Here is a 16,192-nt window from a genome sequence, read left to right on the forward strand (position 1 = left end):
TACTATTTGCCAAACGTTGTTCTAAGCACTTTGCATGTATTATCTCATCTGACCTTCACAAAAATCCTATGATACACCCCAGAAGCAAATTACTATCTCCGTTTTACATTTGAAAACTCCAAGGCACCGCAAGGTAAGCAGGTTGCCTGAGGCATACAGCTATGAAGTGGCAGAGGTGATACTGAGATTTGAATCCAGAGGTCATTTTTAACAACGACACCCTAATACCCTAATGCTTCCATGCAGAGACTGGTAAATCCTGAACTCTTAGGTGAAGCTTTCATCAACTGGGCATTGGACTAGATGACATCTAATATCCCTTCAACTCCTGAGATCTAGGACACAACACTTTTATTGTCTAAGAAAGAAATAAAATATCGTCTGAGTCTCTGAAAATGATACCTAAAGTGGACTTTGGAGAAACCAAGATGCTACATCCTGCTTAAAATAGACATGAAGTAGTCATGAAAGTGTGTACTGATTTCAGTAAAACATGTGACAAGAATATCGCGCACAATATTTTTACAGACAAAATACAGAAATGTCAGTAGGCTAAAGCACAGTTCAGAATACTTGAGAAAAGCTGAACAGTCAACGCACACTGACTGATACACTGATGATAAGCGGAAAGAGGGTCCCTGATTCTAAATATATTTTTATCAATTACTCGAATGAAAGCATTAAGTATTTGCTTATAAATCTGCAGATGACATAGCATTTAGGGTGGGGAGCTTACTCATGAAACAGCAAAGTCCATAGACAGTGTGGTGTAGAAATCACTTAAACTTTGGATTCGGACCACTTGGTTCAAGCTCACCAGTGGTGACCTTGGGCAAGTGATTTAATCTTCTTTAGCCTCAGCTTCCCCATATTTAAAATGTGGATAATATACTTGTTTGAAGTAGAGCCTGAAATTTGGTAGATGCTCAGTGAATGTTCCTTGTTCTCAATTGAAAAGGATCTCTACAGGATAAACCGTTGGAGCAAAAGCAAGGAGATAAAATGTACTTGATATAAACACAGAGTCCTGAATCTAGATTCAAAAATTAAACTGAATGAGAACAGAGTGAGAGAAAACTAACTCTGTCATCAATTCATATAAAAAAAAAAAGATTCAGAGATTTTAGCTGACTACCTCAAGTCAGAAACAGAATGCCACTTCTTTAAAAAAAAAAAAACACGTTAAAAAGTATTTTAATTCAAACTAATGTGTTAAATGCTGATGTTAATAAGCATTGCCTTATTACCTGGTAATTAGATAACGTCCCCCCTCCCTTGCAGGGATTTTAAACCAATACTAAAATTATGTGGTATGCGTTACAACAAAGTAATAAATAAAGTGCCCTATGAGAGCCAAAAGGAGGAAGCTGGTCTTATTCGGCCAAGAGAAATCAAGGAAGGCTTCACAGAGGAAGTGACCTCTGAGTATAATCTTAAAGCCAGACTCATTCCAGGTGGAAGAGCAGCAAGTGCAAAGGCATGGAGGCCTGGAAGAGGATGGTGCCTTCAGGGATCAGCAGCTACTGAAGCAGCTGGAGAGACAGTGATTACGGTGGTCAAGGAAAGCTGGGGCAATGTGCAGAGTGGCTCATGAGAAGCCCTGCATACCAAGCCAAGGAGACCCTACCCAGTTACAAAGCTAACAAATGACAGAACCAAAGGGGGGCTTAAGCCTTCTGACTCATCATGTATTTCCTCTGCCTGTGCCATCCTGTACAGTAGCCACTAGCCATATGTGGCTATTTAAACTTAACTAAAATTAAGTCAGTAAAATTTAAAATTTAGTTCTCAGTTGCATTAGCCACATATTAAGTCCTTAAGGGCCACATGTGCCAAGAGCCATGTCTATCATCACCAAAAGTCCACCAACAGTGCTGTTCAATGCCATGGGATCATCAAGTGAAAGGAAGTAGACTGAGTCTATATTGCTTTACAAAACAGAAAACAGGAAGGGAAAGAACAGATGGAAGCAATACGGAGGAATATTTCCACTTCCTATATCTTAAGTTTTTTAATAACAGAAGAGCACCCTGTCACTGGAAGTATTCCAGCTTGACAGTCATCTTTCACAGTGATGTAGAAAGAGTTTCTGTATTGAATTCATGCCCTTTGGTTAGAATGTTTGTGTTCTTTCACAGCAGCCTGGCTGACAGCCCAGTGCAAGCGTATCTCTCTAGCTCCTTCATATAAAGTTCCTGTCATAATTACTCATAAAGGCTTTGATATTTGGTTGAGAATCACTACTCCTGATAGCCCAGCATCCCAACATCCCAAATTGTGGGAATTTTTTAACATGATAGATGTTTTTAAATTGTGATACATAGACCTCTAAAATTGAATGCACAATTGTATGTGTATTTTTCAGGAGAGACAGGTCTATAGCATCAACCACATGTCAGCAGGATTTGTGATCCCAATATAGAAAGCAAATGAACAAATACGGTACTAGAGGGACTTAATGGTCCCAACACTCCAAAAAGAGTCATCTAGATGCCATCTAGACACTAACTGAGGTCATCTAGACACTTACTCAGGTCACTACTCAGACACTTATTCAGGTCATACTCTAAAGTTCCATAGAGTTTCAAACTGACCCTGAAGAACCTAAAGACCATCACCCTACAACTGAATCATTTTAGAGCTCAACATCTCCCGACCTTCAAGAAGGAGGGAAGTGGGAGTAAAAAAGGGCAGGAAAATAAGCCCAAGGCACAAAAGTTGGATAACTCAGAGTCAAGTTGGGGAAGGTATCATCTGACAACCTCTTGCTGAGATGCTTATTGAAAGCTCTCTTGGAAATCTTGGTGGCTCATTTTCAGTGTTAGCCTACAGAAACAAACACACCCAGTTAGATATAATACCAGCTTACCAGCTGGGGAACTTGCCCAGAAAATCTAAAGGCTGCTGAGCTATTAGTCCATTTTTGAAATAATGACTTTGTTCTAAATATCACCTGATACATGACAATTGTACCAGGATTTACCTCCAGGTCCTATAATATTTCTAGAACTAAAAGGTCTGATTTCTAGAACAACATAACAATTCCTCTGTCATCTGGTATAGCTGGAGAAGAACACTTTGGTTAATTTAACAAAAAAAAAAAAGTGGTAATGAGCTACTTATATAATCAATATGAATTATAAATCACAGAAAGCTCAAAATACAATGAAGTGCACACAGCATTGGAACTGTATTGAATATGGTGCAATGAATGCTCTTCAGAAAGCACTCCAACACTCTGTGGTACCTAGGGGGTCACCACTACAAATCTCATTTGTCATTATACTATTGCCAATTAATAAAGAGTTCCATGTAACAAAATGCCAGATAACAAATACTCTGTTTTTTTTTTTTTTTTTTTTTTTTTTACAGTGAGAAAGCCTGCATCAAGTAATACAGAAACTGAAAGAATCCTGAGGAAAACTATGAAGTAGCTAAATCTTGTCTTTTACAGCCTCCCAATTCCCATGTGATGATCCTTCACTCCCCTCCCAGCCATCCACTGCCCTCACACCACCTCCCGGCAACCTCCTGTCCCCTCCCTGGGGCTACACCTGGTCTTACAGGTCCTGTTCAGGGCAATACGAGGCACTTTGTTGATGCTTGTTAACTGATTAGTAGCCAATTTGGGTATAAATCATCCAACAAAAGTTTACTGAATGTTCACCATGTGCCAGCATGTGCTAGGTGCTGGAATTAAATGGGTGCATGTCCCTTCTCAGAAGAGCCTGCTCTCAGTGATAAGTCCTGAAAGAACAAGATAAACTAACTCAAAGTTGATAACGACATATATTTTGCCTAATATGTCCCTGTTCTCAAGGTCATCAGCATTTTGTTACAGAAGTCTCAAAGCCTCCTCACTATCCAAACCCAAAGCACAAGCTTTTGTTAGCAGCAGGGCTTTAGCTGGTAAATGAGAGCGATTTGGGATGAGGAAATGCATCAGCAATTTGTAAGACTGGCCTTCTAGAAAGGCATTGCCAGGCAGAAAACAAAACCATGTACAGCAATGGTTCTCAAAGCATGATGTCCAAGACCAGCAGCATCAATATCACCTGGGAACTTGTGATCAACAAAAATTCTCCAGCCCTACTTCAGACCTACTGAACCAGAAACTCTGGAAGTGGGGGTTAGTAATCTGTATTTTAACAAACCCTCCAGGTGATTCTGAGACACAGGTTGACAGCCAGCAGTGTAGATGAAATGGGCAGACCGCCTATGTCTGACATCAACACAAAGGAACTAAATGAGGAATTAGCCTTGATATTGATGGAAATCACTGCTGAAAGGAATGGTCGCTGATAGAAAAGCAGCAAAACAGTTCCCAGGAGAACACAGCTGGAAATTGCCAGGACGTTAGTGAGTGACTGTTGAAAATCCATTTCATGCTTTCTGGCTCTGACCAGTCCCATGAGACAATGGTGTGGAAATTGAGAAAGAGGCACAGAAAGTTTGAAAAACTTCCAACCTACAGCTAAGCTGAAGGCTGAGAAAGACTCGAGAGTATTAATTTTCCTCCTAGTGCTGGTTTTCAGAGCCTCCGCTCTGGATCCAGAAGGCCACACACGATGTCCTGCATCTCAGCAATGATGCCATAGACTGAGTATCATCAAGGCTCCACCCATGATCTACACCAGAGCATTTCTTCCTTTCCCCTCTAGCCTGCTATCTACCATCCAGCTACATCCTTTTTAATCCCTCCCCCAAAGGGAAGAAAGATGACACCCCCCCTTTAATGACACAAGTCTTTGGAAACTCAGGCATATATCTGAAAGAGGCTTTCCAAATTCTCCAGAGATGAAGAGAACCGATGCAGCCCAAATGCAGCAAAAATGCAGCAAAAGACCAAATGCAGCACAGGCAAAAAAATATAGCCTCAAGACTATGCAGAGTTGCAACAGTGATTCAGATCAACCACCCACAGGCAAAAAAAAAAAAAAAAAACACGCTTGGCACAGGTGCCAGGCAGGGCCTCTCTCTGAAGCCTCACGTGGCTGGAGCGTGGCTGGAGCCTGGCTGGGCATATTATTCCCAAGCCCCACCCGCCTGCTTCTGGGATTAACTACTGCTTTACAAATGGGTCTATTTGAGGCTCCTTTTTTTTTTTTTTAAATAAGTAAGAGGATTAAGGGTGGAACTATCTAGTCCTACAAATTTGGAGTTCAAAATACAATAAAGGAAGCTCCTAAGAAGTACCCACTGCTCTGGGAGGCGGCAGGGAGGATGTCTTGGATAACTGACACATTTTAAAGTCATTCATTGCTGTTCCCCTTAATCTGGCCCATCTTCACCTTATAAGAACACATCTTCTAGCTGCTCCCTGCTTTCCAGAGATGAGGACACTGGGGCTCATCAAGCTTTATAAGGAAACATATTTGGGGTGCTCAGTGAGCAAAGATATACCATAAACATCTCCCTGCAATAACCTTAACACTAAGAAACCAGGAGGTTGGGGGAGTCTAAAAACTTTGTGCTATACCTTCTGTCCTTAATTAAGATTGATGCTGGAAACATGACTGATGGGTGAACCCACACGTGTGTCCTCTCTCTGTGCATGTTTAGAAGGCTTGGGAAAAGTAACATTGATCCAAGCCCCTCATGTTTCTATCCCTCTGTGGAAGGGACTGCTTTAGAAGCCATATCGTGGTGGTGGTAGCGGTGGCGGAGTGTTAGACACTAATTTCCACGCCTGGTCCCGATAACTACCCCTGCTCCCTGTAATTCCTATAAAAATTCACACTGGAATTTGAAAAGAAATGGTTACAGAGGACTGTTCCTTAGCTTAGTCGTTCAGCATTTATCAGTGTGAAAACCCAAGATGATGAGACGATTCAGAGTGACATGTACCTTCCACTTAACCACGGTCTCTGAGTAGAAAAGGCTAGTAGTTGCATATTTTGGGGGCACTCAAATGTAACAGGGCTGGGTAGGAGGCAGTCATCATAAAAATGACAAGAAAAAGCAGGTTACAAGATTTCTCCCCAGCTTCCTTTCTGTTGTGTGACAGTCCCACTGCAGAAAACAAAGGTCTTAGAGAAAAAGTAGATTCCTGAAGTTGGTCCTCTGTGAGAGACCTTAATAATCCTATCCAAGAGGAAGACAAATAACCTTCCTTTTCTGAAAATTCTAGGAAAAACCCACACATATAATGAATTATTCACAAAGGCTGAACCTAAAAATGAGAGAGGGAGAAATATAGAAAGATGAAAAGACCAGCAGAAAGAGAAAGTAAAGACCTGGTCTTTCTCTCTCTGTCTCTCTCTCTCTCTCTCTCTCTCTCTCTGAATAAAAGGATATTAATTAGAGTTGCATTTAGGTTTCCTCTTTTATGTCTTTGTGGTCAGTGATAAGCAAAATAAGATCAGCAGAGTCAGCATTGATGGACTGGATTGCACATCTGGGCTTTGGTGTCTGGTGAGCTGTAGATTTCCAGGCAGCCCTGTGCATGACGTAAGGGAGGTGGCTGACCTGCTCATCAAACACATGGAGTCAAGGGTTTGCAAGAGTTCTGAGAGCTTAGCAAAGCTTCACTCAGTTTTATTTTCACTAAGAATATGAAGATTGAAAGAAACCAGATGTTCCTATAAAGAAAGGGGAAAGCAGCAGAGTTTCAGGGGGAAAAACACCTATATTTTGTACAGCAGTGCTATAAAGAGATAAGTAATTTTGTATGGAGCTAATAATTTCAGAGTCTGGATGTTTCAGAAGAAGAAAAAAACAGGCCTGTTCTCGTTACTTTCCTCTTCCTCCTTTAATTCATAGCATGCACTGCGCCTATTGCAGAAAAAGCAAGTAGAGGGAAGTGGAGAAATAATGACATGCAAACCAACAGACAAAACTATCACATTGAGGATATTTTTGTCTCTATCCTCAAGTCATTTCATTTCTGTCAAATTCCTTCACTCCAACTCATTTTCCAGGCTGCATCCCAATTACAAATGGTCCCCACAATAAGTCATGGCCTGGTTTCCAGATGAAACATTACCCGCACTTCATATCAAAAGCAAAGCCAACAGGCAATTCAGAGATTGTCCTGTGGTGCTCAGAAAATGAAGGACTTTCTCCTACAGCTCCAGTACCAGCTGCAGTCACTATCTGTTTCACCATCTGCATCCATGCACAGGTACACAGAAGATATGAAGCCTTTCTGCATTATCTGATCATAGGATATAATTACAGACTTCATCCTTGTTAGCTGCCATCATCTTCCCTAATCAAGGCATCTTGACTCATGATTCACTAGAGTTACATCAAACCTGAAATTCTTACCAGGACCTCAGTCTACTATCCTGCAATGTGCTATACATTTACAGGCAACAAAAGCAGAAGAAAAGAAGATACCAAAATGGGAGATTTAAGAACTAAAACTTTTGGTAATCCTCACCAAAATCCTCCAAAATAAATGGACATTTTACAATGGGAGATTCACAATAATAAAGCATGCAACCTCTGATCCATAGCCAGAGTGCTTTGGGGATACAATGAAATTCTCTACAATAAGAAATCATGGATTAATGTCCACAGGTTCATTGTGATGAGTTTCATTATCTCAGGGCTGTAAACATATTTGACCTTCCTACTGTAAGCCATATTCATTTCCACACGAAACATGTGCTCCCCTGCTGAGACAACCAAGGCAATGGAGGTGTGGAGGGAATATCCTATTGCCCAACTCTGGCGTAGAGTCTCCAAGCCAGACACACTGCTTCTTCCCTTCACACCCGTGACCTGGAAAACTTCAAACAAGTGTGGGGCATCCTGCAAACCACGTGAGAGAAGCTGTATGCCCACAGGGTAACTGGCCCTGGGCATGAAACAGTGAGAGCTGGTAAGCGTGAGGCACAGTAAACATGGGAGGGCACTCAGAACAGCCAACTGCCAGAGAAGATCTATTAGATGAGCAAAAAAGAAAACGAGGAATCGTATAGAATGTAACATCACATTTTAAATCACATTAGCATTTTTAAAAAGAGGATGGTATCCACTGCAGAGGAAAGTGCCATAAGAAAATAAAATTATCTCCCTATGCAGATGTAGCTTCCAAGAAAAATGAAACACATTCAGAGTAGGCTGTTGACTTGCCACCATCTTTCATGCCAAATCTGGGTTATCTGGAGCATTTCTTCCCATAAGAACTAGACCTCCCCTATTAATAACTGGATAAAATTACCCTCCCCCTCCAAGTCAGGGTGATCCTAGAAGCATAAATTAAACCATTCCTTTTACTTAACCAATCTTTTCAGACAAACATGATTAAAGACCAGTAATGCGCAGCATGATGAGACCACTAATGCGGCACATAGAAATGTGCATTATCCTCCTCATCCTACAGTGACTTTCTGCAGCCAATGAAAGTGTAAGTCTCAAAACATGTTGTAACACAAACAAAATCCTCAAGCATGCTAAATGTGCATATGTCAATATGAAAGCAGGTCTTCACATGTTTTCTGAACAACTGAACAACCTGCCTTTTTTAAAAAAAAAAAAAAATCTGGCACTTACAAAGAGCAAAGAACTACTTCCTAAACTTTAATGAGCATATTAATCACATAGGGATCTTATTACAATGCAGATTCTGATTCAGCAGGATTGAAGTGGGGCCCAGGATTCTGAATTTTTAGCAAGCTCCCAGGTGATGTGGATGCAGCTCCTTGCTGTCTTTGAGAGGCAAGAATCTAGAAGACTTCACCTGAACTAAGACCCCTCCCCACTTCAGGCATGCTGAAATTTCTGAAAGACGCCTTTAATATTAACAACTAGTGTTTCCTGGGTAATTAGATAATGTTTTAGGCACGTGATATACAGTAACTCATTTAATTCTCCCAGTATTATTATCCTCATTTAACAGGTAAGAAGACTGAGTCACAGAGTAATGAAGCAAGTTTTCAAGGTCACAAAGCTGGTGAAGGAATTAGGATTTGAACCCAGGCAGCCTAGCTCCAAAGCTTTATGGGCAACCACTATCCAGACCGCCTCCCAGTAAGACAAAGCAAGATATTTGGGGAGTTGTTTGTTTAGAAAGGAAAGGGAGGTGAGACTAGGAATTTAGGTGCCTTTCCCACGGAAGCCCAATATTTCCACGTGGTCACCACCAGAGGGAATATATTAGTCAATTACATTGTACATGGTGTATTTTATATTTTCCAACAGGGCTCCACTAAACACCTTAGCAGATGTTCCCTGAACACTGTTACCACAGCCTACATGCTGTAGAATCACTGTGAAATTTCCAACTATGCAGACAGAAGAGACCATTGGGACAGGGCTCGGGGCCAAGGCACTGAGCATCATGCTGAAATCAACTCCCTCGAGAGTCTCCTGTTTGACTCTCTTTGGTACATTTTTGGCCAAAGACAAGAAAAGGAGGAGTAAGACTCACAGCCGCACCTTGCGCGCTCGCAACGCCTGGTGGAAAGGCGGTGTCTTTGCAGCGGAAGAGAAAACGTGAAAAAAGGTGACCGCATGGTGTAGGAAACGTGCCTGGTTTCTCAGCCCTGAGCCTGGGCCCGGCCAGAAGTACCCGAGGTGCTGAACCCGGGTAACTGGGGAGCCCCGGGCCTCTGGGAGTTTCAGCGGCGCTGTCCGAGGTGCCAACGATGGCTGCTGGCACACTTTGCCACCGGCGGGGCTGTTGGGTGGCTTTGTCTACCGCAAAGAAACGGGAGAGCGCCTGTCTGAATGAACACGCCCCTAAGAGAGGGGCACAGCAAGGCAGCACCTGGTGGATAGGAAGATTTAGAGAACTGTAGAAGCCGAGTGAGAAAGGAGGGCCCAGCTGGGAAATCCGTAGACCGCCTAGAGGAATATTTGCAGCCGCAGCACACAACACAATGAGATCTGTCCGCTTTGTGCAGCGCACCGGCAGGCGTGACTGCAGGGACCCGACCCCTCCCCCGCCCGAAACCTCCACCCTAGCTAGATACGTTCAACTCAGGCAATGGATGGCCCGGGATCACTCGGTGGGAGTGGAGCAGGGGAGCGGGATGCAGAGAGGAGGAGAGAGGGAGAAGCCCAGCCGGGGTGGCTGTGGGAGGATGCGAACAGCAGCAGGAAGAATATCTGCTTAGAGATGCTCCTTCGTTTCTAATGAGGGGTGCTGCCTAGAAGCACCACGCGCCAGCCAATCACCGAGCTGCTGAGGCAGGGAACTAGAGAAGAAGAAGGGGAAGGCCAGAGACTGGGGTTGGGGGAGTAGGGAGATGCCCAGGCCCTGGGGGAAATGAGCCGCGTGTCTGGCTAATACTAGAGACCCAAGGCAGCTCCAGCTGCCTCACTGCTGCACACCTGGACGGTGGGGGTGGGAAAGAGGAGAATAGGGGAGAAAAGAAGGGGCCTCCTTTGCAGGTGCATCCCTCCCAAATCTCCCTCTCAAAGTCCCATGTCTCCAACCCCATCCCCATATTTAACGCCAGACCACTAGCTTGCCTCCTACTAATCCCCTTCACTGCCTCACCACCCCCATTTCCTAATGGTCTTGCCAGGCGTCCAATCCTTAGTGAAGAACAAGGCAGTAAGCTGCCTAATCAGCAGCCTGCATTTGGTGCAATTCATTAAACCTGCAAAGAAGCTCCTTCCATGCCTGTTCACCCTGACACCACCACCATCAGAGATGGATGGCCCCCACCAGTGCTTTGGGGAGAGCAGTTCCTTTGGAGCTAGGGAGAGAGAGACTGCATGCACACCTCTGGCCTCAGCGGATGAATTCAGGCCCAGCCGATCCACCTGGATCCTGGATACTGGGAGAGCAATCAGCTGGGTCAAGCACTAAGAAGCAAGAGTACCCAACCAAGGACCAAGGAAAGGACGGGCCTGATGAGCTGCTCCTTCTTGGATGAGAGGAGAACTCCAAGTTTGAGCTGTTTGGGCTGTGGCAACAGAGATCACCTCCCCTGACAGATACTCATTCATGCCACTTTCAATAGAACTTAAACTTAAGTCCCTAGAGTTAGCTGAGTCCCCAGCCAAAAGCCTGTTTTATTTATTCATTTGTCTATCTGTACACAGGGTTTTGGCCCTGGGAACTTCTGAACTGATAAATCCCCTCATGGAGCCTTGACTTCCCTACAGGAAGACAGTGCAGTGTCTCCTGGCTGGTGGGGATACGGGCAGAGTGGCTGGCTTAAAGAAAGAAAAATGAGAATTGATTATGAAAGGAAACATTGGGGCAACCCAATCTATGTAGAGGGCGGCATGTGAAGGGAGTAGGGGTGGGGAAGTGGCTGGGAATCAGACAAAGCCCAGCCCAGAAAGGGACGCACCCAGGGACACTAGAGATTTCCACATAGGAAAAATAAAAAACCAAAAGTCTTACCTTGAAAAACACTAGTGCCCAAACGGGTCTCCACGGCACCATGCTTGCCCCTTAGATGCACCGAAGAGTGTGCTTCAGCAAAGGGACAAATTGGCACCAGGAAGGGGTGAGGGATACATTCCATGCTAGGTACCCCCCTTCACCCCAAGAAATGCAAAGGGGGAGAGGGAGTTATGGTGGGCAAGAAAGGATATGGCCAATCGATGAGCTTCTTGGCATATTTCCTGACAATGTTATCTTCTCCGAAGATGAACAGGGATCTGTTGACGGTGAAACAGTTCTGCCGGACGGGAATGGGGTTGTACAAAGCCATAGTCCGCGCCCTCTGCGCTTTCGTCTGCTTGTAGGCGGCCGCCTGCCCCGAGGCCAGCACGGGGGTTCCTTGCCGGTTCCTGCTCTGGTCCGAGTCTCCATCGCCGGACCCCGGCCTGGCGACCACCGCCTCCCCGAAGCGAGCCATCCTGAGGTTTAAACAGACAGAAGACACACAAAGGTGATCGCGGCCGAACACCCGCACACAGCAACAAGCAGAAAAACACACGGAGACTCAGAGCCGCATCCAGACAAGCACGGGGACCACCGCCTCTGGGGAGCTCCGCGAGCTCTTCGGAGAGGCAGCAGCAGCAGCCCGCCGCTGTGAACTGTTGAATCTAAATGCAACCTCTGCGAAGCTCCATTCCTCAAGAAGGAAAAAAAAGAAAAAAGAAAAAAAAAACGGGTGGTACGGCTTGGGGGAGCTCAGTTTCTGGAGGAAAATATTTTTTTCAAAATGCCAATGTGTGGTGGTGTTCAGGGACCAGAGAGGAGAGGGGTGGAGTAGGCTGCTCTTCAAACATAGCTCCTCTTCTGGCAAACGCACCACCTAGTTCAGGGAGAGAGGCAGTCACCGGCCCGATAGGTAACAGTTTGGTGATTTATTGGTTGGGGGAAGGGGTGGGAAGGAGGGGAAAATGAAAACAAAAGAACTTTAAAAAAAATAAACAAAGATGAGGACGGGGTTACGATGACATGCTTTATAACGCCAGCCCCCGCAAGTCCATCTAAGAAATTCCACCGCGAAGACTTGGGTCTTTATATCTGTCAGCAGAGACGCATCCAAAGGTTGGAGACAGAGGGAAGGAGGTGGGGAGAGCGATATTGAGGTTCCTGCGTAAACCGCAATGCCCAAAATCTCAAAATAAGAAGTCGATCCAAGCGAAAAGGGACAAATGACTTCAAAGCTCCTGCGCTTGGGCTAGAAGTTGAGCAGCATCCAGAGAGCAGCGAAGCCTGAGTGCCAGCATCCGCCCGGAGCGCTCGCCACCGCCGCCTCCCCGGATCAGCATGCAACAGCGATCCGCGGCTGCGCCGCCGAGAGGGCGGGAGCGCGAGCGGGCGGGCGGCGAACACCGGCGGGCGAGGAACAGGTTGCAGCCGAGCCTCGCGGCGGCCTGGCACCACACTTGTCCACAGACCGAACTTCCTCACTAACGGCTCGGTCTTCCTCTTCCACCCAGGCAGCGCCCTCCGCGGAGCACTGGAGAAGATGCGGAAGGAGAAGGGGGAGGCGAGGCAGGGGACAGGGAGCGGAGCGCAGAGGCGCAGCGAGGCGCGCAAGAGCGCTGGGAGAAGCGGGGGAGGAGCTGGCCAGGCGGGAGGGGCGGGGACGCAGCCGGAAGGCTGGAGGTTCCTGGGAGGTGAGGCTGGCTTGCCTTCTTGATTTATGTGGCCAAAGGGTAGCAGCCACCTCTGCAAAGGTCCAGTGAAGAGTCCCCTTTCCCCCAAGTAATGCTGAGAAGAGAGAGGCAGGTGCAGCCAGCGATGCGGCGTTGTCTCCGCAAGAGAGCGAGGGCCTGGCGTGGGGCGCACACGCACGCGCGTCTTGGGTCCCTGCAGAGAGGTGTCCCCAGTGCTGTGCCCTGTTCGGTGGCGGGAGCGGTGCCACGGGCCCGCCGCCGGCCTAGTGAGGAGTCGGGGCCTTTGCGCGCCTAGCGCCATGGCCGCGTCGCCGCTCCTCCGCACCTCCCAGGCTCCACGAACACTGCCAGGGATTTCCAAGGAGAGGGCAGAACCCTCTCCCCATCTCCCCACTTAGCACCTGGGAGGCCCCGTGGAGGAGGCTAGGACCTTTGGGGGTTCCACACTCTGCTGCTGGTGCTGGCTTCTGGCGGGAGCTTCTGCCCTCACGGGGCAGGCTGCCGGTTCCGCTGTAGGAAAGCCCTGCCCCACCTCTCCTGGAAGGGCCCTCCATGGTGAGTTATGGGCTAAAACTACCCTTCTCTAAATGCGAACAATCAGAAGGATCCTCCAGCCCCCCATCCTTTACTCCCAAATAAGCTCCACGGACTTTCTCAAACCCACCCCATTAATGTAAAAAAAAAAAAATAGAATTGGTATCTGAGCTGCAGAGGTGGGAAAGGTGGACTCCAAGCCCCAGGGAAAGAGCTCGTGTTTAGCCGCCAAGCCCCTCCCCACAGGTGACTGGTGGTTTGAACTGAGGGCAGGGACCAGCTGTCCCCTCCCATGTCCACACTAGCTGGGGCACACCGTCCTCTGCGTTTTCCTCCCTTAGCTCAACACATAGGCCTCTCCAAATCCTCCCAACCAGAACAATGGAAGGGAAGAAAGAAAGGAGGGGCTGAGGAAGGAAACAGACACTGACCAAAGCCCAGAGGTTGGAAACCATGGGTGAGTATGGCTGCCCAGAGGTTGGAAACCATGGGTGAGTATGGCTGCCCAGAGGTTGGAAACCATGGGTGAGTATGGCTGCCCAGGGGTTGGAAACCATGGGTGAGTATGGCTTCACACCTATGAAGTGAGATTAACTGTTGAGAAGTGAGGTGATGTCTGAGTGCATGGCACATGTGTTTCTACGGGTATGTGTCTGTGTGTGGGCAAGGCCATGTGAGCACTGGCATGTGTCTGTTGTGTGAGAATGTATGTGAGAGAGAGTGTGTGTGTGCGTGTGTGTGTGTGTGTGTGTGTGTAGGAAAATTCTCTACTGGAAATCCAAAGAAATGGTCTCAACGTGTCCAGCCTGCTGCCCTTGGGGAAGGCATTTGACCTTTGGATTCAGGGGAGCCCATTTCAGGTGAAATTACTATTCAAGGTGAGTCAGCTGTAATTGTTACTTTGATTTCACATCACTGCCTTACTCTGTCCTTCCTCCTGCTTTAATCAGAGGGTCCTCTTCTGTCTGAATACCTAGTCAGACGTGAAACAGAGGGAGGGTGGTGCTGTGAACCATGAAGTCCCATCAGCCAGTCACTTAGAACTAGTCCCAAGTGGCTATCTCGGTGTCCCTGTAAACTACATAGGGTTAGAAAAAGGGCTTTCAGAAATTATTAAGTGTGTGTGGCTGCTTTCAGACAGTACCATAATCTGTAGCACAAAATTCATTCAAATCATTAGAGAAGTATTTTTGAGTCCCTTCCACGTGCCAGGCACTGTTTTAGGCACTGAGGATACTATAATGAACAAGATGGGTGATTACATAAATCATGTACCTTTTTACACTAGATTATACTAGATTGTATAACCTCGCAGGCCAGAAAGCTTCACGAACTTCACTCTCATGCTGTCACCTCACCCCTTTCCTTTGTGGTTCTGCCTTAGCAGGCTGGCGGGTGGCATACCTTCTTAATGCCCAGAATAAGCAGGGCTCACTAGCCTTTTACTTCCCAGACGTAGTTCTTGGAACATCAGAGATCCTGGACTTGTCTCTTCAATGTTATCAGATGTCAGCAGAGATCCAGTATTCCATGTCCTGTGTTCTCTGTGGCTGTTGTAATTCTTTAGAGACCTAGAATACTCAAGATGGGATATTACATGTGCAAATGCGAGGACACACTGGAGTTGATACATGCCTTCTTGCCTTCCAAGGAGACAGGAATCATAAATGCATAGTTTGGGAATTAATGTAGAATACCTTAGGGAGTTTCAGCACCTTTGTGAGTTAAAAGGGATAATTCTTGGAGGGTGCAGCCAAAAAGGAAAGGGGCAAACATAATGGCATAAATGGCTTTGTGAAGAGACTTGGCCTAAGGGCAGCCGTGCTAGCAGGAAGATAGACTCTCATCTTCCACCCCCACCTGGCTATCATAGCTCTTGAGAGCTTTGAGATCTATGAATTTCTATACTGGTTTCATACTCTCTAATCCCCCATTCTACCAGCCCCCAAGGCAGCTACAGTTGTTGTTTTTATTTTTTTGTAGAGACGACGGTCTCACTATGTTGTCCTAGCTGGTACGGAACTCCTAGGCTCAAGCAATCCACCTGTCTCAGCTTCCCAAAGTGCTAGCATGAGCCATCGCGGCCCGCCAGTGGCTACAATTTTAATGGTTGAATAATATATGTGTTTAATAGTTTTCAGTTTACATAAGCCCCACAGCTGACCCTTACTCCAAACTTCTGAGGTGAGCCTGGTAACACATGTTATCACGACCCTTGACAGACAAAGCAGCAGAGTTTCAGCAACATTAAGCCGTTTGCCCCCATCTGACAAGCGGCAGAGTGTGGACTTCTAACACATCTGACTTCCAATCTGCGGCTCTTTCTAAAACCCATGCTGCCCTTCAGGACAGCAATAGGGTAATTCTAAATTGTTCATCAAGAGAAGAAACTATACAATGACACTAAGCCTATGGAAATGCTATGCTTACCATCCTCAAATTGAATTTGATCAGAGGCCAAGTGTTCCTGGCACCATGCCCTCAAGATCCAGGAGGATCCTCAGAAAAAGTTCATGACCAGAATATTGTAGTCATGCTCTTCATATGGGAATTTGGTGGGCATTCTCCTTCCAGTGCCCCAAGTTCCACTGTCATATTAAGGATCCACAAATGGAAATGTGGAAAATCAGCAGTTAGTCATAACTCTGATTGGAAACCAGTTTGAAGACCA

General features: G+C 46.2%; 1 protein-coding gene across 1 annotated transcript in view; it reads right to left on the reverse strand.

Moving 5' to 3' along the window:
- The window catches only part of CACNA1E (calcium voltage-gated channel subunit alpha1 E), a 432,299-nt gene that overhangs the window by 320,010 nt on the left and 96,097 nt on the right, over window positions 1-16,192 (reverse strand). The window contains exon 4 of the mRNA XM_058430474.1: window positions 11,506-11,772. Coding sequence (XP_058286457.1) covers window positions 11,506-11,772 — 267 coding nt within the window. The remainder of the gene's footprint in view (window positions 1-11,505; window positions 11,773-16,192) is intronic.

The sequence above is a fragment of the Hylobates moloch genome, unplaced genomic scaffold (assembly GCF_009828535.3).
Source record: "Hylobates moloch isolate HMO894 unplaced genomic scaffold, HMol_V3 SCAFFOLD_18, whole genome shotgun sequence".
Taxonomy (NCBI): Eukaryota; Metazoa; Chordata; class Mammalia; order Primates; family Hylobatidae; genus Hylobates; species Hylobates moloch.